At 37.6% G+C, this 25542-nt stretch overlaps 1 protein-coding gene across 8 annotated transcripts in view; it reads left to right on the forward strand.

The window, feature by feature from the left end:
* Window positions 1–25542, forward strand: part of DYNC2H1 (dynein cytoplasmic 2 heavy chain 1) — a 365259-nt gene that overhangs the window by 65543 nt on the left and 274174 nt on the right. For 7 of the 8 annotated variants that reach the window (XR_016219689.1, XR_016219704.1, XM_051820199.3 and 4 more), the window contains exons 31-39: window positions 6625–6775; window positions 9744–9949; window positions 10582–10764; window positions 11337–11519; window positions 12921–13144; window positions 15064–15179; window positions 19618–19817; window positions 21885–22149; window positions 24019–24226. Coding sequence is in view for 6 of the 8 variants with exons in the window: in XM_051820199.3 (XP_051676159.3) it covers window positions 6625–6775; window positions 9744–9949; window positions 10582–10764; window positions 11337–11519; window positions 12921–13144; window positions 15064–15179; window positions 19618–19817; window positions 21885–22149; window positions 24019–24226 (1736 nt within the window). In the remaining 2 variants the exon portion in view is untranslated. Of the gene's footprint in view, window positions 1–6624; window positions 6776–9743; window positions 9950–10581; window positions 10765–11336; window positions 11520–12920; window positions 13145–14681; window positions 14804–15063; window positions 15180–19617; window positions 19818–21884; window positions 22150–24018; window positions 24227–25542 lie in introns of those variants that run through there. The other variant, XM_089312275.1, reaches the window with a different exon arrangement.

Raw genomic sequence — 25542 nt, forward strand, 5'->3', positions numbered from 1 at the left:
CAGGCATGTTGTCATGGAAAAATTTCTGTCAGGGTTCAGAGAACTGAACTTTGTTCTTCTTCCTTTTATTTATTTATTTATTTGAAGGTGGAGTTACAGAGAGGCAGAGGCAGAGAGAGAAATCTTCCATCTGCTGGTTCACTCCCCAAATGGTTGCAGTGACTGGAGCTAAGCCGACCAGGAGCCTGGAGCCATCTTCTACTGCTTTCCCAGGCCACAGCAGAGAGCTGGATCAGAAATGGAGCAGCCGGGACTCGAACCAGCACCTATATGGGATGCCAGCATACCTGGTGGCGGCTTTACCCTCTGTGCCACAGTTCCAGTCCCTGTTTTGTTTAACAGTTAGCATGGTGGCTGGCACTGTGGCGCAGCGAGTTAAAGCCCTGGCCTGAAGCACTGGCGTCTCATATGGGCACTGGTTGTAGTCCCGGCTGTTCCTCTTCTGATCCAGCTCTCTGCAATGGCCTGGGAAAGCAGTTGAAGGTGGCCCAAGTCCTTGGGAAACCCAGAATAAGCTCCTGGCTCCTGGCTCCTGGCTTTGGATCGGTGCAGCTCCAGCTGTTGTGGCCATCTGGGGAGTGAACCAGTGGATGGAAGACCTCTCTCACTATCTCTACCTCTCTCTGTAACTCTGACTTTCAATTAAATAAAATAAATCTTTAAAAAAAAAAACAGCATGGATAAATTACTTAACTTCTGGATCTCTGTTCCTTTAATTGTAAAATGTGGAAGATGAACTAATATCTCTATTAGTTTTTTATAATTCAGTTGCCTTCAAGCAGAAGTTATGCTGAGATCTAAGCAGCCTAGATTAGTGGTGAACAGGATAGGGAAAAGGGAATCGGGCATAGAATAGGTTCCAGGGTCCAGATGATTAGTTCATCATTGATGAAAAGGCGTAACACTTATAACACAACTGCTTTCTACCCCTTTGCCCCTCCCATTGTATCATCTGAAAAGTTGGAGCTACCAGGACCTTAGCAGGGAGTTAGTATGGATCTAAAACAGTCATAGCACTGAACTGGGATTTTGGCAGGGAATCTGAGAGCTAGGTTACATGGTAGATTATAGATTGCGGCAATTCAAGAGTTAAAAGGTGCTCATTCCTGGAACACTGGATACTGGATGTGTAATTTAAAACACTCGTTCCAGATCTTATCAAACGGAATCATTCAGACTTGTGTTAAACATCCTTTCTTGGGGTGGTCATTTGGTGCCGTGGTTAAGTCACTGCATAGGATTCCTACATCCCATACTTGGGTGTTTGAGTTCCAGTCCTGCCTCTGCTTCTGATACTGCTTTCTGCTAAGGTACACCTTGAAAGGCAGCAGGTAATGGGTCAAGTGTTCGGGTCCTTCCCACCCTGGAGGGAAATCTTATTTGAATTTTGTGCTCCTGTTTTTGACTTGGCCTAGCACTAGCTGTTGCAGGCATTTGGGGAGTGAGAAAGCACATGAAAGATCTCTCTCTGTCTCTGTTTTTTTCTGTGTCTCTCTGCCATTCAAGTAAATAAAATGAATAAACGTTAAACAGAAAAGCAAAATCTTTATTCTTTGTTCAGGATTTGGTCTAACTAGTGCTGTTAAGTATAGATGATAAGGAATTTTAGTTATCAGGGAATATGAAAATATGAAATTTCCTGAGATTTCCCACAGGAAATGGTATTTATTGGAACAGGTTTTTATGTTGATTCTCTTAAAGTGTAGGAAGTTAAATAGGAAGCTTAGAACATTTGAGATTTTGTGCCATATGATCATACACGCCTTATGTCTCAGTAGTTTAAGGAAAACTGAAATGTGTTTTAATGGCCACATATGGGTCTCTGACTTGGGTGACAGGGGCCCAAACACTTAAATGATTAGAGAAAAATAAAAGTATTCATCTGAATAATCACTGCCAGAATTAAATTTAAGCTATTTTGTTGCCTCTGAAAATGTTCACTAGTACTCTGTTAGCTTTTAGACTTAATATGAAAGGTGAAATATAAAAAAATTCACAAAAGTAGGATTTATATAATAATTGGGGTTAGAGAAATGAAAATTGTTAGGAGATACATTGGAAGACAAAGTTCATAAAGTTGCTAGATTTGAGCCTGAAATTTACTTCTAGGCTTTTGACCAGTCAAGTAAAAATGTGTTTATTAGAAGTTAATTCTAAACTTTGTCTTAAGAGTATTTATAAGGGCGTTGAGTAGTGTAATAGGTTATATGCATGTCTGATACAGATTATGCTATACTGATCATTTTGTAAGTCCTTGGAATGATGTAGACTAAGGCATTTTCTGGCCTCGAGGGAGACAACATAGTGAAGTGGGAAGAATCAGCTGACAGACTGTGTTAGATGCTGCCTTTGACAGTTATCCTATACTAGCAAGTCATTTTGAATGTTTTATCATAAACTATTTGCAGAGCAGCCCCATTTAGTGACTATACCATTTTAGGTAATTTTGTTGGTACCTGTCCAGATACTGTAATGGTAATGTGGCTTGAGAGCATAAAATTATCTTGCCTATCATTTCTGTTAGCCTCTCATAGAAATTTTGCAGCAGGGGCTGGCATTGTGGCATAGTAGGCAAAGCCATTGCCTGCAATGCAGGCATCCCTTATCGGTACCGGGTTGTGTCCTGACTGCTTTATTTCCTATCTAATTTCCTGCTGATGGCCTGGGAAAGCAAGAGAAGATGGTCCAAGTGTTTGGGCCCCTCCTCCCTATGTGGAAGATGTGGATGAAGCTCCTGGCTTTGGCCTGGCACAGAGCTCCCAGTTGTAGCCATCTGGGGAGTGAACCAGCAGATGGGAGATCTCTCTCTCTCTGTCTCTCCCTCTATGTAACTCTGATAGAGTTAGTTAAAGATAGATACATAAATCTTTAAAAAGGAATTATGTAGCAGACTGCTGCAAATTCAGATTGCTGGGGCAGGCATTTATTGCAGTAGTTAAGATGCCCCCTAGGAGGCCCACATCTCATGTCAGAGTAGCTTCCTCCTACTATGCATCCTGAGAGAAATGAAGTGATGGCTCAAGTGATTGAGTCCTTGCCTCTCCTATGGAAAATCCATATGAGTTCCTGGCTCCTAGTTTCATCTTGACCCAAGTCCAGCTTCGTAGGCCTTTGGAGAGTGAACCAGCAGATGGGAAAATCTCTGTCTCCGTGTTTCTGTCTCTCTGTCTCTGCCTTTCAAATAAGTAAAAAGAAACATAAAATTTAAAAATGGAGATTACTGTTGTGTATTTATAATATAGAAACTCAATAATATTGCCTGAAAGAAAATCTGCATATCTGGGTATTAGGTTTGGAGGTAGCAAAGTGATCATTTTCATATGAAAATGTAAGACCACAGTATTCTCAAAAAGCAGAGTTGCATCTAGTTAAATGCTTCAACATATAGCTGAATAAAGAAGCTAGTGAGTTTTGTACCACAAGTATGAAAAATGACTTAGCCAAGGAAAGAGTTGCTAACTGACTTTCTCTTTCATGGAATAACCTTTATTTATTTATTTATTTATTTATTTTTTTGACAGGCAGAGTGGACAGTGAGAGAGAGAGAGACAGAGAGAAAGGTCTTCCTTTTTACCATTGGTTCACCCTTCAATGGCCGCTGCAGCCGGTGCACCCCACTGATCCGATGGCAGGAGCCAGGTGCTTCTCCTGGTCTCCCATGGGGTGCAGGGCCCAAGGACTTGGGCCATCCTCCACTGCCTTCCCTGGCCACAGCAGAGAGCTGGCCTGGAAGAGGGGCAACAGGGACAGAATCTGGTGCCCCGACCGGGACTAGAACCCGGTGTGCCAGCGCCGCAAGGCAGAGGATTAGCCTAGTGAGCCACAGCGCTGGCCTCGTGGAATAACCTTAATGTGGGATTTGTGGAATGTTAAATAGAGCAAGACAGTATCTTAGAAGGCTATGATGTTATAATATAATATATATATATATATATATAGAGAGAGAGAGAGAGAGAGAGAGAGATCAATAACTTAATTAATCTGACAAATTGGTGCATTTAATGACAGTCATAGATTCTGAAAGGAAGTATGTCACAAAAAACAAAAAAATCTTCAATAGAAATTGGACAGAAGGTATTGTACTTTTATATGATGATTGATCAGTTCTTTAAAGGATACAGGTTTTCCTTGCTCATGGAAGGACTATCACACTATTTTGCTACAGATTTTCAAAGACTAGTCTTTAAATATATAATTTGCATTATTAGTAGTCTTGCTAGATTGTTACAGATAGCCTCTCAAGCAGTGTTAACATTTCATTTTTTTAAAAAAATTATTTATTTATTTGAAAGGCAGAGTTTACAGAGAGAGAGAAGGAGAGATATACACAGAGAGATTCCATCCACTGGTTCAATCCCCAAATGGCCACAGTGGCTGGAGCTGGACTTGTCTGAAGCCAGGAGACAGAAGTTTCACATAGGTCTCTGACTTTGGTGACAGGGGCACAAGCACTTTGTCCATCTTCTGCTGCTTACCCGGGCACTTTAGTAGGGAGCCGAAGTGCAAGTAGAGCAGCTGGGACTCAATCCGGTGCCCATATAGGATGCTGGTGTCACAGGCAGTGCCTCTACCCACTACGCTATAATGCTGGCCCCATATGTTTTTGTTTTTGTATTTATTTATTTATTGAAAGGCAGTGTAACACAGAATGGGAATGAGAGGGAGGGAGAGGGAAAGAGATCTTCCATTTGCTGGTTGACTCCCCAAATGCCCACAACAGCTTGGCTAGGTCAGGCTGAAGCCAGAAGCCAGAAGCTCCATCTGGGTCTCTCATGTGGCTGTCAGGGACCCAAGTACTTGAGCACTCATCTGCTGCCTTCCAGAGTGCACACTGGTGGGAAGCTGGATCAGAATCCGAGGTGAGACTTGATCCTGGGCACTCAAATATGGGACATAGGTATCCCAAGCAGTGGTTTAACCTGCTATGTTTTAATCTTTAGTTGAAAACTAATTTTGTTTTTAATTTTTAAAGATTTATTTATTTATTTGAAAGGCAGAATTACAGAGAGGCAGAGGCAGAGAGAGAGAGAGAGGTCCTCCATCTGCTGGTTCACTCCCCAGATGGCTGTAATGGCTGGAGCTGCGCTGATCTGAAACAGGAGCCAGGATCCTCTTTGGTTTCCCATGCAGGTGTAGGGGCCCAAGGACTTGGGCCATCTTCTGCTGCTTTCACAGGCCATGGCAGAGAGTTGGGTAGGAAGTGAGGAAGTGGAGCAGCTGGGACTTGAACTGGCACCCATATGGGATGCGGCATTGCAGGTAGTGGCTTTACCTGCTGCATCAGTGTCAACCCTACTAGTTTCTATTTATAAATATTAGATTGAAAGATCTTAGTTTAAGAGAGTTGGAATTTTTCTATTGTAGACCAAGATACTATACTGAGAGATTATTTTGAAATGCTGAGAGATTTTTTTAAATAAATGTATCTTGTTAAGTACTTCATTAAATTGATACATTCTACTTTGATATCTTTTTTTTTTTAAAGATTTATTTATTTGAGAGGCAGAGTTACAGAGAGAGGGAGAGAGAGAGGTCTTCCATCCGCTGGTTCACTCCCCAAATGGTTGCAACGGTGGGAGCGAGTAGCTTCCTCTTGGTCTCCCAAGTGGATACAGAGGCCCAAGCACTTGGGCCATCTTCTGCTTTCCCAGGCCATCAGCAAGAAGCTGGATCTGAAGTGGAGCAGCTGGAACGTTAACTTGCCCATTTGGGACGCTGGAGCTGCAGGTGGATGCTTAGTCTACTATGCCACAGCACCAACCTGCCCCACACCCCCTTTTTTTAAGATTTTATTTATTTGAGAGGTAGAGTTACAGACAGTGATTGGGAGAGACAGAGAGAAAGGTCTTCCTTCTGTTGGTTCACTCCCCAGATGGCTGCAATGGCCAGAGCTGTGCTGATCTGAAGCCAGGAGCCAGGTTCTTTTTCCTGGTCTCCCATGCAGGTGCAGGGGCCTAGCCCAGGTAAGTTCACTTGGGCCATTTTCTACTGCTTTCCCAGGCCATAGCAGAGAGCTGGATTGGAGGAGGGGCAGCTGGGACTAGAATTGCCGCCTGTATAGGTTGTCAGCGCCGCAGGCGGCAGCTTTACCCACTACACCACAGCGCCAGTCTCGCACCTGCCTCTTTACCTATGGAATGAGCCCCATTCCTCAGACTGAATGTTCCTGTTCTCCAATCATAATTGCTTTTTTATAATATCTATAATACCTTCACCTGCAGAGCAGAGCTGCTGAACATAGTGCACTGCTTGCCACGGAGCTGGTCTCAACCAACCCCTTCTTTGATATCTTTATGTCTGACTGCTTGAAACAATCTATGAGGAGAGTCAAGGAGAAAAGTGAACAAAGGTCCTTAGATTATAATAAGCTTGGTAGGTTCTAGGGCAAGAAAATAGGTCTTTGGGAGGTTATATTATAAAATGAGTTGTGAGAAGTAGGCTTGGCTGTATCACACACTGCTTTTTCTACTACTGTATTGCTTTATTAATATTTGAGATGCCAGTGCTTCATATTGGTAGATAAAGCCATTATATAATAGAGAAAAAAGTTTCTTTCCTTACATTTATAACTTACTTCCAAGTAAGTTCACTTTAAAAAATAGTGTTTCTCTTTGTTTATTTAAGATATTATGCTTGGCAGAGCAGATTAAATTCACTGAAGATGTAGAAAATGCTATCAAAGATCATAATCTACTTCAGATTGAAACACAACTGGTGACTAAGTTGGAGCACTATACTAACATTGATACAAGTTCTGAGGATCCAGGGAATACTGGTAAAAAAATATATGTTCCATTTTCTGCCTTCTTTTGTTTTATTTGACCATTTTCTTGTATTCTATCTTAATTCATCTATTGTTTTTACTATATCTATCAAATATACATCTATTCATCTATTTTGGTTGTTATTTTAGGAGTTGCTGTATACATGATTAACTCTTTTTGTATACATAGAATCTGTAATTTACTAATTTATAGAATGTAGAAACCTTATTACCATATGGACTTCTTTAGCTTACACCTTTTATGTTGTAGTTGTTTAATTACATATCACATCTCTCTATACTGAAAAATTATGCCATAATTTTTATTTTAACTATCAAATATATTTCATAAGACTGGAGGGGAGAATAATCTATTAAATATATCTAGATGTTTATCCTTTCTTTGATCCTTTTTTTCCCTGATATTTCAGGTTTCCTTCTGGTGTCATTTTATTTCTAAAGAACTTCCTTCAGAGTTTATTTTGGGATATATTTGCTGCCTGTGAGTTCAGAGAGATTTCCTTCATTTTTCTTAAGGATATTTTACTGAAGTTTTTTTCTTTTGTTATTTTAAAATGCTATTCCATTTCCTCCTGACCTCCTTGTATTTTTTTAACATATTATTGAATTTTAATATATTTGGAAAGGATTAAAATTAAAATTTAATAGAACATTTGGTAATCCCTAGATTTTTCTCAAAATGTAACTTGATGTTCTTAAAAATTTTAATTATGTATTTGAAAAGCAGAGAATAAGAATGAGAGGGAGAGTGAGAGAGGTGCCGTCCACTAGTTCACTCCCCAAATGTGTGCACCAGCCTGAGCTGGGCCAGGCCAAAGCTCGGAGTGTCCTCGTTTTTCTGATGAGTAATCCACAATCTTTTGAATCATTGTTCTACTATAGGTAATGTGTTGTTTTCTTGCAACATTCAAAACTGTTTTTCTTTAGTTTTCAGTATTTTGATTATGATGTATCTGGCTATGGCTTTCTTTTTATTTATACTATTTGGGATTCTCTGAGGTTGAATCTGTAGGTTAACGTTTCTTTCCAAAACGTGGAGTTTTTAGCTTTTGTTACTTCACGTCTTTTGTCTATGTCAATAGCTTCTCTCTCTCTTTTTTAAATCTGTCAGAGTTTTTCATGATATGAATATTTTAGACCTGTTGTACTGACTCACAGGTCTAAGGCAGCTATATTCATTTGTGAAAATTTTTTTTCTCTGTATTCATCCTGGGTAATTTTTATTGTTCTATCATCAAAGTCACTGATTTTTCCTTTGTTAGTTCCATATTTTGAAAATTCTGCATTTTTTAGTTCAAAAGTTTCCCTTTATTTCCTCATATATTTTTTATTTCTTTGCTGAGACAGTTTGTCTTCCAGTTTCTTTCAGTTGTCTTCCAGTAAAAGAGTATTCTCTTTGACTTCTTGACATCTTCTTTTGGATAATCCCAGAATCTGTGTCATCTTGGCACTGGTATCTGTTGATTGTTTTTTCTTATGTGAGTTGAGATTTTGTTGTTGTTTTTTGTATGTTTGATGGATTATCTCACAGACATTTTGAATATTGTGTTATGAGTTTATGTCTTACCTAAATTTTCTAGAGAAGGTTGTTTATTTTTAGTAACTAATGTTGTTGGGTTCAGGCCACAAGTTCTGTGAACCTTCTGTGGGTTGTGGTTCCAATCTAAGTTTCTGATTTTAGATCTTCACAGTGTTCAAATCTGTCCCACCTGTCTTCCCATTAGTGGCTAGGTACCAGGACCTTTAGTTTGCTGTTAAAACCTGATCTACTCATGTGTAGCTTGAGGGTGAGCTTAGGAGTTCATAAATAAATTTATAGTATCCTTTTTCCATTCTGCTGCTTCTCTATGATCTTGCCAGTGTATTTTTTTGTACTTTTTTGGTTCTCTTACCAGAAAGTTGGGCTTTTTATATACATTAGTGTCTTGATACTTTCTGTGACTATGCCCATGTCCTGGGTCAATTGATGAGAGAAAAAGAGCAGTGGAAAACTTCACTGCTCTTTGGATATAGATACCAGGTAAGTGTTCCCTTTCTCAGAGTTTTAGGCACTCTGGGTCCTATTTGCTAGTGCTCCAGCTGGCTACCAAGAGGCCTTTCTCCTGCTTCTGAAGTTTAAGATAGAGGCCTCTCCAGGAACTTCCTCTGTCTAAACCAGTCTGGATTTCAGGCTCTATTAGGTACCAGCTAGAGTATACCAAAGGCAAAACAAGAGAAAAAGGTATTCACAACATGATTGGTGGGTCTATTAATTGTGGTTTTCCTGCTTCTCTTTACTTTTCAGAGTCCTAAATGTCAGTTCAATGCATGTTGTCCAGATTACTTACATACAAAGGTAGAAACAGGAATGAGTGTCCTTACTCTTATAGTAAGGAATTAGAACCCTCTCATTTAATTTTTGCTTGTGAAAAATCTTAAGGGTTAAATGAAATGATGAATACAAAGAATTCAAGGCAATATCTACACAATTAAGTAATCCAGATATAGTGTCTGTGGCCACTAATCTTAATGTATGGTGAGGCTACATTTTTGTGGATTTCACTTATCTAAAATAGCTGTTTCAGAGTTATAATATTAACAAAGAGCAATCAGGTGAGTTCCAGATACAAGATCTATTTACTGAGCTGTCCTCCTACACCTTCTTGTATCTATTTTCTCTTGAGTTTATACAGTTTGCGTATACTTGGTTAACTGCTTTCAAGCTCCAAGAAATTTAAGAGGAACAACTTAGAAAGACATGCAGTAGTGAAGAATCCCAGAGATAGGCACAGTTATAGAGCAAGTGTCCATAAATCATTTATCCATTAATTTTTTTCTTCTTTTGATTTGCATGACTTATAGTATACCACTCAAATGTATCATAGAATTACCATTTAAATTCATCCAGAGACCACATATATGCATAAAGTACGTATGTCACAGACTAACATTTTCTCTAATTACTTTTATTTGTGTACAGAATCAGGCATTCTAGAACTTAAACTTAAAGCATTAATTCTTGACATCATTCATAATATTGATGTAGTGAAGCAGTTAAACCAAGTTCAAGTTCACACAACTGACGACTGGGCTTGGAAAAAACAAGTTAGATTCTATATGAAAAATGATCATACATGTTATGTTCAAATGGTGGATTCTGAACTTCAGTATACTTATGAGTATCAGGTAAGATTTTGTCAGAAGTGTTTTTTTTTCTAGTAAAAGTTTATTTATTTTAAAGGAAATTTGCTGTTGAGAGAATTATTTTTATGTCAGTACTAACTTTTCAATAATTTTTTTAGTATTACTGTCTTTTTCATTTGAATTTAAAAGGTGTCATGTAAGAAAAAACATTTACAAAAGTGTGTCATGCTGAATTCTATAAAATATACCTCTTCTTAGAGTGGCATCATATAGAATTTGAAAGATATTTAATACACAGATAATTGATTATAGGTAACCTCAATATAAAGAGTTTGGTTTGTGCTACGTTATATATTAGTGTAATTGTAAATATGCTAAAATTTGTTTGCTAAATGTTTCCAGTTTATAAGGTGAAGGGATTTTTAAGCTAATTATGTTATGACAAGTTAGTCTTAGTTTATTTTGGGTGCAAAAAATTGAAATGTATGCATAGATTTTTTAATAATATTCCTTTTCCTTAAAACTTTTGAAGACCCTTTGTATATCTTGTGCCTTTGAGAGACTATTTGGAAACATAACCCTATGTTGAGGATAAAATTAAATACATGCTTGAGAAACATTTGTTAATGTGAAATAGAACATAAATACTCTGGCTTTGTGTTTCTTTTATATAGGGTAATGCTCCCAAGCTGGTTTATACTCCATTAACAGACAAATGTTACCTAACTCTTACTCAAGCCATGAAGATGGGACTTGGAGGAAATCCTTATGGTCCAGCTGGAACAGGAAAAACTGAATCAGTAAAAGCCTTAGGTGGACTTCTTGGAAGACAAGTTTTAGTTTTTAATTGTGATGAGGTAGAAAACATAATCCTCAAAGTATATAACAGGGTGTTAAACGTATGTTTGGATTAGTTTTCAAGTATTTCAACATGAAATACTCTTTTAAAATCACTCTAGTTTCAAGTTTCCTAAAGATAGAATTTGTTTTAATTGAAAAGTAAAATGGAAGTTCTATGTAATATGGTCCAAAACTTCTACAGTGAATTACTGCAAAGAAATAATTTGAAATACAAAATGAAGGTTTGTTACATTGTCAAAAATATCTTTTTGGTGAGGAGAATATTGAATAGACAAAGAAAAATCTTACATTTATTTTATATTATCATTTTCAAAATATTTTGTATGATATTTGCATTTCAACTTAATACCTAAAACTGTCTTATATTGGTTTAGTTCTTTGAACTTTTCAGAACACTTCCACGTTCATTATTCCTTGAATCCACCCCGAATTTGAAAAAGTAGCTCCTTAATTGTTCTTTTAAAAAGAACAAAGAGACATAGATTGGTAAAATACTTTGTCAACAATTTATATTAAATATAAAATTATTATATATTTTAAAATGAATATTATTTTTATTATTTTTAAGGGCATTGACGTGAAGTCCATGGGACGAATATTTGTTGGTTTGGTGAAATGTGGGGCCTGGGGTTGTTTTGATGAATTCAACAGACTGGAAGAATCTGTATTGTCAGCAGTATCTATGCAAATCCAGACAATTCAAGATGCTTTGAAGAATCATAGAACTGTATGTGAACTGCTTGGCCAGGAGGTATAGAATATGTTGGTAATTTAAAGTACTAAAATATTTTATAAGACTTGCTATTACTCATACTCAAGCATTGTTCCGTCTTTATTTCTCATGATAGCCTTATTACTAATTTGTGACCAGTGTGATAAGCATTTTCTTCAGGCCATTTGAAAAACTGATGCATAATAATTGTACATATTTTGGGGACATAGTGTGATAATTTGATCCCATATATAGTGTGTAATGATCAAATCAAGACACTCAGCATTTCTGTTTCATGATAAACCTTCTTTAGTTATGAAATGTCTTTGAGGTTTCTTATTTTTTAGTCCTACTTTAATCATTCATCTTTAAACTTTAAATTATTAATATTATTATCTGTCCTGCACTGTGCATAGTGCTTTAATATATTGTTTCATTTAATAATGACCACAGTCTCTTGAGGTGAGTACTGTTCTTGTTGTTATTCTTATTTTTTTACTTTGTGGATGAAGAAAACAGGACTTGGTACGTTAGAGTAAGTAGTGGAGCTGACAATTGAGCCCAGGTATAATTCTGATGCACATGTTTTTAATCACTATTTTATGTAAGTATTAAAGTAATGGACTTAATGATTCTTCTATTCCTTACTTCTCCCCATTGGATATGTGTGTGTGTGTGTGTATATATATAAATAGTAATCATATGGATGTATATATATGACATACATATAGCGATCATCTGTGTGTATATTTATATATGCACACACATTCATGTCATTAGAATGCAAATTTATTTAAATAGAAAATATAATGTTCCATGTATACTGTGTAATGCTGAGCTTCCAATCCCTGCTCTTTTCTCTTTTCTTTCGTCTGTAGATGCATTTTTTGAATTTACCACTCATAAGCGTTCTACTTTCTGTCCGTTGATTGTTTATAAATTCCAATTTAGTTTCTCTTCTTTGTGCCTTGTTGAAAATGCTGTCATGAAAGGTGCTCTTACAACATTCTGCTCTTCTTTGTCCTAACATTATCCTACTGTGATTGCTTCTTTGTGATATTACATAGATCTATGACATCTCAGCTCCATAAGGGCATAAGCTGTTACCTTGGTTCATAGCTGTCTCCATATACTAAGCAAGGTGCCTAGCACAAAGAAGAGTTTAGTAACACACATACAATGAATGAATAGACATTCAAATTAGTTATTATGTCTTAAACTTTCAGCCTCAAAAAACTATTAATTATAGAGAACCTGTATAAACCAGTATAATTCCTATTATGTGTGGGATAAGGAGATGGTTAGCTAATTGGAGGTTATGTTTTGCTAAGATGTAAGATTCATGTGTAGAAATACATCACAATAAAATTTATCTTGGTAAAATATTTTACATTTATAGTTTAAAATCTTTGATGCCTATATTTTAAATTAATATTTCAGGTAGAAATAAATTCCAATTCTGGAATTTTTATCACTATGAATCCTGCTGGAAAAGGTTATGGAGGAAGACAGAAACTGCCTGATAATCTTAAACAGCTTTTTAGGCCTGTAGCTATGTCTCGTCCAGATAATGAACTTATTGCAGAAGTTATTCTCTATTCAGAGGGCTTTAAAGAAGCCAAAGTATTGGGCAGAAAATTGGTAGCTATTTTCAATCTCTCTAGGTGAGTTTTCCTGTTTTAAATACTTTTATATTTTGTATTTCTAATGGGTAATTATGGTTATTACTGATCATTTTCACATTTCCTCTATTTAAAGATTTTCATCTTAGTTGTTTTATTGTACTCCAGAAGTTGATGTGAAAGATTTCAGTTTGAGGGCCTGGCACTGTGGCATAGTAGGTTAACCCTCCCATATGGGCACAAATTTGAGTCCAGTCTGCTCCATTTCCAATCTAGCTCCCTACTGTTGGCCTGGGAAAGTAGTGGAAGATGGCCTAAGTGCTTGGGCCCCTGTCCCTGGTGGGAGACCGGGAATAAGCTCCTGGCTCCCGGCTTCAGATCGGCCTAGCATTGGCTGAAGCTGCCTTTAGGGGGGTTGAACCAGCAGATAGAGACTCTCTCTTTGTCTTTCCCTCTCTCTCTACCTCTGGCTCTCAAATAATTTTTTGAATAAATAAATCTTTAAAAAACATTTGAACAATAAAACTATCTCAAAACTATTCATTTTTAAAAAATATTAATTTTATTTTTTCTTCAAAATACTGATTTTGGAGTGCTCCTTATTTATTTATTTATTGAGAGGTAGAGTTACAGTCATAGAAAGGAAGAGAGAGAGAGGGAGGGAGGAGAGGGGAGGGCAAGGGAGGGGAGGGGAGGGAGGGAAGGAGGCTGGGCCAATCCAAAGCCAGGTGTCAGGAGCTTCTTCTGGGTCTCCCAAGTGGCTGCAGAGGCTCGAGCACTGCTGCTTTCCCAGCTGGATTGCAAGAGGAGCAGCCAGTACTAAAACCGGTGTCTGTCGCTGCAGGTGGAGTCTTAGTGCACTATGCCACAGCGCTGGCCCCAAATGGTTCTTAGTCAACTAGTTTGCCAGCTTATCACTCAAAAGCTACTGTTTAACGGAGGGAAATTTTGTCATGTCTTTATTTCTAGTAATGGAATTGACTTTTAGCTTCTTTGGGGTAACCTAGAATTCTAGCCCAAATCACTTAAGAGACAGTGGGGAACTAAGATTGATTGAAGAGGACCCCAGTGTTGTGGTGCAGCCAGTGAAGCCCCGCCTACAAATGCCAGTCACATCCCATATGAACGCTGGATTAAGTTCTTGCTGCACCACTTCCAATCCAGCTCCCTGCTAGTGTGCTTGGGAAAGCTGCAGAAGATGGCCCAAGTACTTGCGTCCCTGCACCCCTGTGGGAGATGTGGGTGGAGTTCCAGGCTACTGACTTCAGCCTGGCCAAGCCTTGTTGGTTTCAGCAACCTAGAGAATGAACCAGTGGATGGAAGATCTCTCTTTCTGCCTTTCAAACAAATCTTTTTTTTTTTTTTTAATAAAGGTAACAGATAATTGCCATTTAGCATCTTTTTTTTTTTTTTTTTTGACAGGCAGAGTTAGACAATGAGAGAGAGGGACAGAAAGGTCTTCCTTCCATTGGTTCACCCCCAAAATGGCTGCTATGGCCTGCGCTCATGCACTTGCAGGGACTCAAGCACTTGGGCCATCCTTCACTGCCTTCCTGGGCCACAGCAGAGAGCTGGACTTGAAGAGGCGCAACTGGGACAGAACTGACACCCAACCGGGACTAGAACCCGGGGTGCTGGTGCCGCAGGCGGAGGATTAACCTAGTGAGCCACAGCGCCGGCCCATTTAGCATCTTAATTAAGGTAATTAGCCAGTTTGTGCAAGATGTGTCTTGTTCCTTGAAACCATAATCCAACTTCAATGGTTTACTTTAGTGTTCATTTTATGGAATTTCTATTAATTATAATAAATAATAATAATAATAAATAAAAATAATAAACAATAACTCCTTTCTATTAATGGAATATCAGTATTTACAGTAGTTATATTCTGTATATCTTTAGTTGTGATGATGGAAAAGAATTTCTCAGATGGTTTTATGATTTCCATGTTTTTACTTCAGGGAACTTTTGACACCACAGCAACATTATGATTGGGGTTTGAGAGCTTTGAAGACAGTTCTGAGAGGAAGTGGAAATCTTCTAAGACAGTTGAAGAAAAATGACACTAAAGAGAGTGGTATGGATGATTTTTCCAAATATAATATTTTATTTTTTAAAAAAGCTTTAATTAGAATAGTTTTGGATTTATAGAAAAATTGTAGATAAAGTATAAGGATATCTATATAACTTGCCTTCAGTTTCATATATTGTTAACAACTTACATTTGTATGACTACATTGTCAAAACCAGTAAACCCATTTTTTTAAAGATTTATTTATTTGAAAGGCAGAGAATAAAAGAAAGAGTGAAAGAGAGAGAGAGAGATTGTCTGTCCACTGGTTCTCTCCCCAAATGGTTGTAATGGCTGGGGTTGGGCCAGGCTGAAGCCAGGAACCAAGAGCTTCTTCCAGGTCTCCCACATGGGTGCCAGGGGCCCAAGGACTTGGGCCATCTTTTGCTGCTTTCCCAGGTGTGTTAGCAGAGAGCTGGATCGGAAATGGAGCAACTAGGACTTGAACCGGTCTACATATGGGATGCTGGCACTGCAGGCAGAGGCTTAAACTGCTATGCCACAGTGCCAGTCTCCCACTAAACCCATCTTAATGAATTGCTTTTTAACCTAAGTCCATACTTTGTTTGAATATTCTCTAGTTTTCATCTAATGTCATAAGTTTTAAATGTGCATTAATATTAGCAATGGAATATATGTAATGGAATAGTCAGTCCACCTGTTCTCAAACTTTAATTTCTATGAGAATTATCTAGTGGCTTATTAAACACAGATTGTTGAACCTTATCCCCAAAGTTCCTGAGTAAGTAGGTATGAAGTGAAGCTTAAGAATTTATCTAGTCTTAAGAACAGAAACCTTAGAAAAATGTGGGAATTTTCTCTTTAAAAAGATAATATACTGGATTCAGTCATTTGTTTTAGCTATTAAGCCACCAAATGGGACATACACATATCATATCTACACCTAGATTGGACTTCCAGCTCCATACCTCATTCCAGCTTCCTGCTATTGTGCACCCTAGGAGGCGCTTGTGATAGCTCAAGTTGTTGTGTTCCTACCAACTACATGAGAGACCCGGATTCACATCCTGCCTCCTAGCTTTGGCCTGGCAAAGTCATGGCTGTTGTGAGCATTTGGGGTGTGAACTAGCAGATGGAGCATCTTTCTCTTTCTCTCAAATAAATAAATAAATAGAAATTTTAAATTAATTGGTATACTGTGATTTCATTGGGTTATGGATTTTTTTAAGATTGATTTATTTATTTGTAAGGCAGAGTTACAGTGGGGCCGGCACTGTGGCGCAGCGGGTTAACGCCCTGGCCTGAAGTGCCGGTATCCCATATGGGCGCCGGTTCAGGTCCCAGCTGCTCCTCTTTCGATCCAGTTCTCTGTTGTGGCCTGGGAAAGCAGCAGAAGATGGCCCGAGTCCTTGGGCCCCTGCACCTGCGCAGGAGACCTGGAAGAAGCTCCTGGCTCCTGGCTTCAGATCGGTGCAGCTCCGGCCATTGCGGCAAGTTGGGAGTGAACCATTGGATGGAAGACTTCTCTCTCTGCCTCTCCTCTCTTTGTGTAACTCTGACTTTCAAATAAATAAATAAATCTTTAAAAAAAAAAAGTTACAGAGAGAGGGGGAGAAACAGAGCAAGAGATCTTCCATCCACTGGTTGATTCCCAAAATCGCTGCAATGGTCAGGCCTGTGCCAGCCAGAAGCCAGGAGCCAGGATCTTCATCTGGGTCTCCCATAAGGGTGGCCTGGGCCCACACACTTGGTTCCATGTTCCACTGTTTTCCCAGACATGTAGGCAGGGAGCTGGATCTGAAGCGGTACAGCTGGAACTCGAGTAGGTGCACATTTGGGATTCCAGCATCATAGGTGGTGACTTTATCTGCTATGCCATGATATCAGCACCCATGTATGAATGTTACAAAAGAATGCCACAGATGTGGAGAGCCCTTCTCATCATAGCATATCAGTGTGTATATAGTAACCACGCTAGCATTGTTGCACTGCTAGTTTGAGTCCTGGATACTCTACTTCCCATCTACCTCCCTGCTAATAAGCCTGGGAAAGCAATGGATGATGGCCTAATTGCTTGGGTTCTGGTATCCAGGTGGGAAGTTGGTGAAGTTCCAGGCTCCTGACTTTGGCCTGGCCCTGCCCTGGCTATTGTGGTCTTTTGTGGAGTGAACCAACCAACTGAAGATTCCTTCTCTTTCCTCCTCTGTGTACTCTGCCTTTCAAATAAATAAATAAATCTTTAAAAAATGTATCTAAATGATATCATTGATAATGTTATCCTTAAACACTTGGCTTAGGTAGTATTTGCCACATTGCTCCAGTATAAATCCTTCCTTCCTTCCTTAGAAGTGTGCTAATTCTAGCTTACTCTCAAAGTGGGAAGGTATAGATTAAGCTCCACCATTAGAGAGCTGTATGTTATCTGTATGTATTATTTAAAGTTCTTCTGTAAAAATTTGTCTTCCGGAATTTATGTAATTATTAAATCATTTGTTTATATCTGTTTGAAATTATGTGTATTTATATTATACTTTGCTCATGTATAAGAAATGATTTTTCACTGCAATAAAATAAGTGATTAATCCTCCTAAAGAAATAAATCTATACTTTTATAAAACACTGAATATTCAGACTCTTCAGTTTTGTATTAAAAACTCAAAACACTGTGAAGATAAGAGACAGTATAAAAAAGTGACTATATGCAATTACCTGTTTTGATTTTAAATGTACATGTATACAACTTATAAAAAAAAGGACTGTACTTCAGCCCTATCTTTAAATTGTCATGTGCCAAGGTAGTTATATTTCTTGAAGTACTTAATTCATTATTATTCAGTTTTTATCTTTGATAATTTTTAAGAAATGTTTAATGTGATGATTTTGAACATCCCTCATCTTGATTGTTGAGGAACAGTGGGTTTTTTTTTTTGTCTTCATACTATTTGTTGAATCTTTACTTAGTGTAGGGTTAATCTTATGAGTATAAAGTTAACTGAAAATAGATCTTTGTAAAAAGATAAGAATGGGAATAGAGAGGGAGGAGGAAGAAGGTTGGGAGGGAGGCTGAGGTGGGAAGAATCACTGTGTTCCTAAATTTGTGTATATGAAATGTATGAAGTTTGTATTCTGTAAATAAAATTAAAAAAGAAATATTTAAACCATCCTAGTAGTAAATACAGATGATTTATAAGTTTAGTCCTTGAACTAAACTCTAGAGTAGTCAGTCTTTTTGTATATTTAAATCACAGCAGTACTAAATAATTTTAGAAGAAAGAACAGGATAATAAAGTTTTATTTGTTTTGTATTTTTGTATTTATGTATGGATGTTCTCAGTTGGTGGCTAATATCCTTGAAAATAAGAGTCTGGCAATGATATTAGTATTGGCATTTATTTTAGGAATGGATTTGTAAACCATGAATGAGGCTGATCCAAAGTTCTGCTCAACTTGTTGGGTTTTAGTACATAAATCCTCTGGGATGTATATCTAGAGGAATACCTGAATACAGAATTTATCTGTGTTTAAATCTGAACTGTAATAATACTTACTGTTGTACCCCCTCAGGCAAGCCTTTTAAGTCTTTAGAGACTATTTATGTATATATATATGTGTGTGTGTGTGTGTATATATATATATACACACACATATATGTTAAAATAATCATAGTAATACTTTCTTACCTATCTTAAAGAGTTACAAGGATCATATAGTGTCGCTCCCCCTCTTCGTGGAGGAACGACACAGGACCCTGCGCTGTTCTTTCGTCTGCTCGGCCCTCCCCGGGTTTGCTGCTGGTTCTTCCCGGGTTGGCTACTATCCCTTCCACCTCCGTGGAAGGGCAGTTCCCCCTGGCCGCATTCCCCACTTCCGCAGGGGAGCGGCACACCGCCGGCCGGGTCTCTCGGGGGCTGCACGGGTGTTCCTTCAGCTAGATGTTCCCCATAGATGTTCCCGGTGCATGCCGTTTCTCTCCTCCTTTATAGTCCTCCTCCGCCAATCCCAACTCGGCTGCCCACACGCCGAGTACGCTGCTCTCCAATCAGGAGCAAGTCCTACAGTTAATTGGTTGAACTGGAGGCAGCTGTGCGAAAGCTGTTTACTTCTCTCCCAGCGCCATATTGTGGGAGAGCAGATGCATAGAATAAGTCCTAATTCGAGTAACTTAGTCTAGTCCGGATTGCTCCCCACAATATAGTATAAAAGGTAAAGTACTGTGGAAATGCAAATAATTATGATTTTTATTATTAATTAAAATCTGAGTACCCTGTTAATGGGAAGGAGTTCATAACTACTTAGTGATGCTTCTTTATAGCTGTCATAAGATAGTAAGGTAGAGTTGCCAGTTCAATTAAAATGTCTTCAAATGTTATAAAAATCCAGTATACCATATAATGATTAATATTGCATATCAGTGCTATAGAGCACTTAAAACCTTTTTATTAAATTCATAATAAATAACTTTTAAATGAAAATTTTCCTCTAGTTAATGAAAGTCACATTGTGGTACAAGCGTTGAGACTTAATACAATGTCGAAGTTTACATTTACTGATTGCACCCGGTTTGATGCACTGATTAAAGATGTCTTTCCTGGAATTGACTTTAAAGAAGTAGAATATGATGAACTAAGTGCTGCATTAGAGCAAGTTTTTGAAGAGGCCAATTATGAAATCATACCCAACCAGGTAACTGTCAAGAGTATTTTATATTAATCTCTTTTCCTAGAAAATTCCTTTTCAACTCTCCTATCCTTCATCTTTCAGTTTATCTTTCATCTTTCAACTTTAATCTGGTTTAGTCAGGGAAACCTTCTGTGATCTTTTTGCTTTGTACTTCCTTATTTTTATATACTTATCTGATATTTAATTGTTTATTTGGTTAGTATGGATTCTCCCAAACCAGATAGTAATTTCTGTGAAAAGTGAAAGCCATTTGTATTTTTACTCACCATTTTATTCCTAGTCCCCATCCCAGTCCCTGTCATATAATAGATCCATCATGTGTACATATTTTTGAAAGATTTTTATGTATTTGAGAGTCAGAGAGAGAAACATAAATTTCACATCTCCTGGTTCATTCACAAATGCCCATAACAGCCAGGGCTCTAATAGACAGCACTGGGAATTCAGTGCAAGTCTCTTACCTGGGTAGCAACGACTCAACCACTTTGACCAACATATGCTGCCTCCAATGGATCTGATTAGTAGGAAGCTGGAATTGGGAGTCAGAGTTGGAACTCAAACACAGGCACACTGATATGGGATATAAGCATCCCAAGTGGCATTTTTTTTTTAAGATTTATTTTATTTATTTGAAAGTCAGAATTTGAGACAGAGAGATTGAGAGAGAGAAAGAAAAAGGAAGAGACAATGGAAAGCAATCTTTCATCTTCTGGTTCTTTCCCGAAAATGGCTGCAATGGCAAGTGTTGGGCCAAGTTGAAGCCAGGATGCTTCTGGAACTCCATTCCAGTCTCCCATGTGGTTGGCAGAGGCCCAGGTGGTTGGGCCATCTCCCACTGCTTTCCCAGGCATGGTAACATGGAGCTATGTTGGAAGTGAGGTAGCTAGGATGCTCCTATGAGACATTGGTATTACAGACAGCATCTTAATCTGCTGTGCCCCAATGCTGGCCCTCACCAAGTGGCATCTTTCCCACTGTGCCAGATGTTTACCCCATATACTTTTTTTTTTGGACAGGCAGAGTGGACAGTGAGAGAGAGAGACAGAGAGAAAGGTCTTCCTTTTTTCCGTTGGTTCACCCCTCAATGGCCACTGTGGCTGGCACACTGCGGCTGGCGCACTGTGCTGATCCGAAGCCAGGAGCCAGGTGCTTCCTCCTGGTCTTCTATGTGGGTGTAGAGCCTAATGACTTGAGCCATCCTCTACTGCACTCCTGGGCCATAGCAGAGAGCTGGACTGGAAGAGGGGCAACTGGGACAGAATCCGGCACCCCAACTGGGACTAGAACCTGGGATGCTGGCGCCGGCCCCCCATATACTTTTGATAATAGATTATATATGATTTAAGTTTTACTTTCATAATTTTTTAGGAGAAATTATTTTTTGTGTGTTTCTGTAGCACAAATACTAGTTCAAAATGATCATTTCAGGGTTTTTTGTTTTGGATAGAGGTAGAATATAAATGAATGAAATGAATAAAGTATTGAATATATCAAATTTGAGTGGATGAGCTAAGAAAGTAATATGATATTTTATTTTATTTGAGATTTAAATATATTTATTAGAATCAAGGACCTCCAGCTAGAGCGACGTGCAGGGGGGCTTCCAAGAGAGGAAAACCCAAAGGGGACTGGTCAGCTTTAAGTACAATTTCGAAGGAAAAAATAAAACTTAACAATTAAAAACATAGTGAGATTGTCATTCAGTTACCAGGTTGTGACAAAAACCCCTCAAAAGAACTCATTTACAATTCTCCATCCTGTCTGGCCTGATAAAGGTGGGGTAAATAACTCATTTTCACAATAAGCTATGCATTCTGGAGGAGCTTCCTTGCTATTCTAATGGAGGATATTTTATTAAAAACTTGTCAAGCATCAAGTTTCTTTTCAATACTGAATTTTAATAAATATTACATTCTAAATACGTTCAGCTTTACTTAGGTATTGTTCTATTGAAGGCTTTATCTTCCACTGTGGAAACCAAGGCATGCTTGAAATAGAATATTTGTTATAGACTAAAATCAGAGCTGAATATTATAAAGCAAATATGAAATATGTTTTTTTTTCTGCTAGATCAAAAAGGCTTTAGAATTGTATGAACAATTATGCCAGAGGATGGGAGTTGTTATTGTTGGTCCAAGTGGTGCTGGCAAATCAACCCTTTGGAGAATGTTAAGGGCAGCACTTTCTAAAATCGGCAAAGTAGTAAAACAATATACCATGAATCCCAAAGCTATGCCTAAACATCAGTTATTAGGCCATATTGACATGGATACAAGAGAATGGTCTGATGGTGTTTTGACAAATAGTGCTCGCCAAGTAGTTCGAGAACCTCAAGGTTAGTCTTTGTTGTATAATTCATTATTTTACTTAGTAATTCTTAGAGAACAATATAGCCTGTATATAATACTGTCTTTATCAATGGATATACATCACCATAAACTATATCATGTAGTAGTTTGATATTTTTCTAAGGCATGTTGTAATTTTGACTATACCTATGCAACAATTTTTAAGATGAGAGAAATAGAAACTCAGAGTAAGTTTAAGTTGGGTGATTTTTTTACTCACAGCCAGCTTAATGTACGGAATAAAATGTTGGATTGCTGAGTTGACATTGTAATGCCTCATAAACAAATGAATCGATAATTTTTTAAAATATTTTATTCATTTATTTGAAAGAGTTACACAGAGGCACAAGGAGAGAGAGAGAGAGAAGGAGAAAGGGAGAGAGGTATTCCATCTGCTGGTTCACTCCCCAGATGGCTGCAACGGTCAGAGATGTGCCGATCTGAAGCCAGGAGCCGGGCACTTCTTCTCTGTCTCCCACGGGGGTGTAGGAGCCCAAGCACTTGGGCAGTCTTGTACTGCCATCCCAGGCCACAGCAGAGAGCTGATTTGGAAGAGGAGTAGACCAGGATCTGAACCAGTGCCCATATGGGATGTCGACACTGTAGGCAGCGGCCTTTCCAGCATTGCCACAGTGCCGGCCCCTGATAACTTTTTTTGGGGTTAAAATTGGTGTGTGGATAATGTTAATAATTGTGAAGATTTAAGTGGTCAAATAATAAACTTGTTGCTCTAAATTGTTTTTATTTATTTTTTATGACAACTTTTAGCCAGAATCAGAGGAGATTCTCTACTCTACACGGCATAGTTTAAAAGCAGTACATGAAATGTTCAGAACTCTATAAGCATTTGAAAGGATTTTCAATGTAGTCGGTACATTTTGTATATAACTTCATATTAAGTAAAAATTATATATTATTTTTCAACTACTGCTGGTAACATTTTCCTCTTTGAATTGCTTCAAAAGTCCAAGTATAGCTTGAATCACTTCTGTTTTAGGAAGGATGTATAAAATATTTATTCCCAGAAAGACTTTATGTGCAATTTGCACGCTGTTTTTTGCCTTTGGGACATTTTTTTTTAATTGATTAATTTATATGAAAGTCAAAGTTATAGAGAAGGAGAGAGACAGAGAAAGAGTGTGATTCTCAACCTGCTGAAGCCAGGAGTCAGTAGCTTCATCCAGGTCTTCCCTGTGGGTAGCAGGAGCCTAAAAACCTGGGCTTTTGGAAAACACCTGGGCCATCTTTCACTGCTTTAGTAGGAAGCAATATCAGGAGTGGAGCAACCAGGACATAAACTTGGGCCTGTGTGAGCAAATGTAGAGGCTTTTCTGGCTATGCCACAGTGACAGCCCTGGGGCCAAATTTTTATATATCAGAAAACAAAAACACACACAAAAAACAAGATTTCACAGTTGTGTAGTTTTTATTTTTCATGTAAGGCACCGAACATTGGCTTTCTTGTATTTTCTAAAAAATATATTATGGCAGGCATTCATGTATTCTTATGAGAGAAAGCAAAGACTTGAAAGATACTTTATAGGTAACTCATGGGAATGGTATTCCTAAGCCTTACACACCATATTTTCTTTTAGTGAGATTACCAATTCTGTATGTTTTTCGGTATGTAAAATGTTGTCACATGGTATATAACTGACTCTGACCAGTTGAGTTAGGATTTGTGGTATAGATTCACATGAAACTTTTCAGCTTTTCAACTTTTGTTTTTCATATTTGTCTTCAGAAATAAAAGCTATATTTATAGATACTCTAAATTATAAGAGATGACTACTTTATTATTTTTAATTAGCACTGTGTCTTTTTATTTTACTTTCACAATTTTGGCTTGGAAATAGATGTCAGTTCATGGATAATCTGTGATGGTGATATTGATCCTGAATGGATAGAATCTCTGAATTCTGTTCTGGATGATAATCGACTTCTCACTATGCCCAGTGGTGAAAGGATTCAGTTTGGCCCAAATGTGAACTTTATATTTGAAACTCATGATTTAAGTTGTGCCTCACCAGCCACAATATCTAGAATGGGAATGATCTTTCTTAGGTAAGTGATAGAATATTTGTATGCATTATATTAGAATATTCTTTATTATTTTGGTTTCATATCTAAGTAAAATGTGTAGTATGATTTATTTTCTACATTTATGATTAACATTTTTTGTTAGGCTCTAATTCATTCCCAGAGTTCCTATTTTATCACAATTGAAATATTTCAGCAGTTTAGTCTTGTCATAGTTATTACATAATAATTGCTTTTGTTAAGTGGAACATCAAGTATTTAATTTTTCTTTTTCAATATTTTAATTTAAATAATGTGTGAGCTCAGAGAAATGAACATATTAAAATTATAGGCTAAAGGCTAGTAATTTAATGCTAGAATGTGGTATTTTAATCATAGAATCATAGGTTCATTGACTTTTAGGGCTAATGCAGATTTACCTAGAAATTTTGAATAATACACTATTTTATTTTCACTATCAGAACCATCTTACTGTCACATTTTGCTGACATGTCAATAAATACCTATATATATATATCTCATGTTAAAAAACATCAATGTAATACTAAAGTGTGAAAAATGAGGTGGATATAATACTTACATTTTATAAATATTTTAATTAATGTTTCATTTCTTCAGTGTGTTTAGAAAAGGCTTAGATTAAATAACTACAGAACAGAATAGAAACTGCAGAAATCAAACCACTTATTGTAGTTAGAGAATAAGCATGATATTATTTTTATTGTTTTGACTTTACTGAGACTTGCTTTATGGTCTGGCATATGGTCTGTCCTAGAGAAAGTTCCATGCACTGATAAGAATATGTATTCTGCAACTGGGATGAAAAGTTTTATAGATATCTGTTTAGTCCATTTGGTCTATAGTATTGATTAACTCTGTTGTTTCTTTGTTGACTTTCTGTCTAGTTTTTATGTCCATTGATGAAAATGCAGTGTTGAAGTCCCCCTTTACTACTGTATTGGAGTCTATGGCTCCCTTTAGATCCGTGAACATTTGTTTTAAATAACCAGGTGCCCTAGCATTTGGTGCATATACATTTATAATAATCACGTCTTCCTGTTGAATTGCTCCCTTAATAATTACATAATGTCTTTGTTTGTTTCAAAAGTATCTGGGTTGAAACTGTTTTGTCTGATATTAGGATGGCTACACCAGCTCTTTTTTGTTTTCCATTAGCATGGAATATCTTTTTCCTTCCTTTCACTTTCAGTCTGTGTGTATCTTTGTTGATGAGGTGTGTTTCTTGTAGGCAGCAAATGGATGGGTCTTGCTTTTTAATTCATTCAGCCAGTCTGTATCTTTTAACTGGAGGATTGAGGCTATTTACATTCAAGGTTAGG

This window comes from Oryctolagus cuniculus, chromosome 1 (genome assembly GCF_051225735.1).
Source record: "Oryctolagus cuniculus isolate XC-2025 breed Fujian yellow rabbit chromosome 1, ASM5122573v1, whole genome shotgun sequence".
Taxonomy (NCBI): Eukaryota; Metazoa; Chordata; class Mammalia; order Lagomorpha; family Leporidae; genus Oryctolagus; species Oryctolagus cuniculus.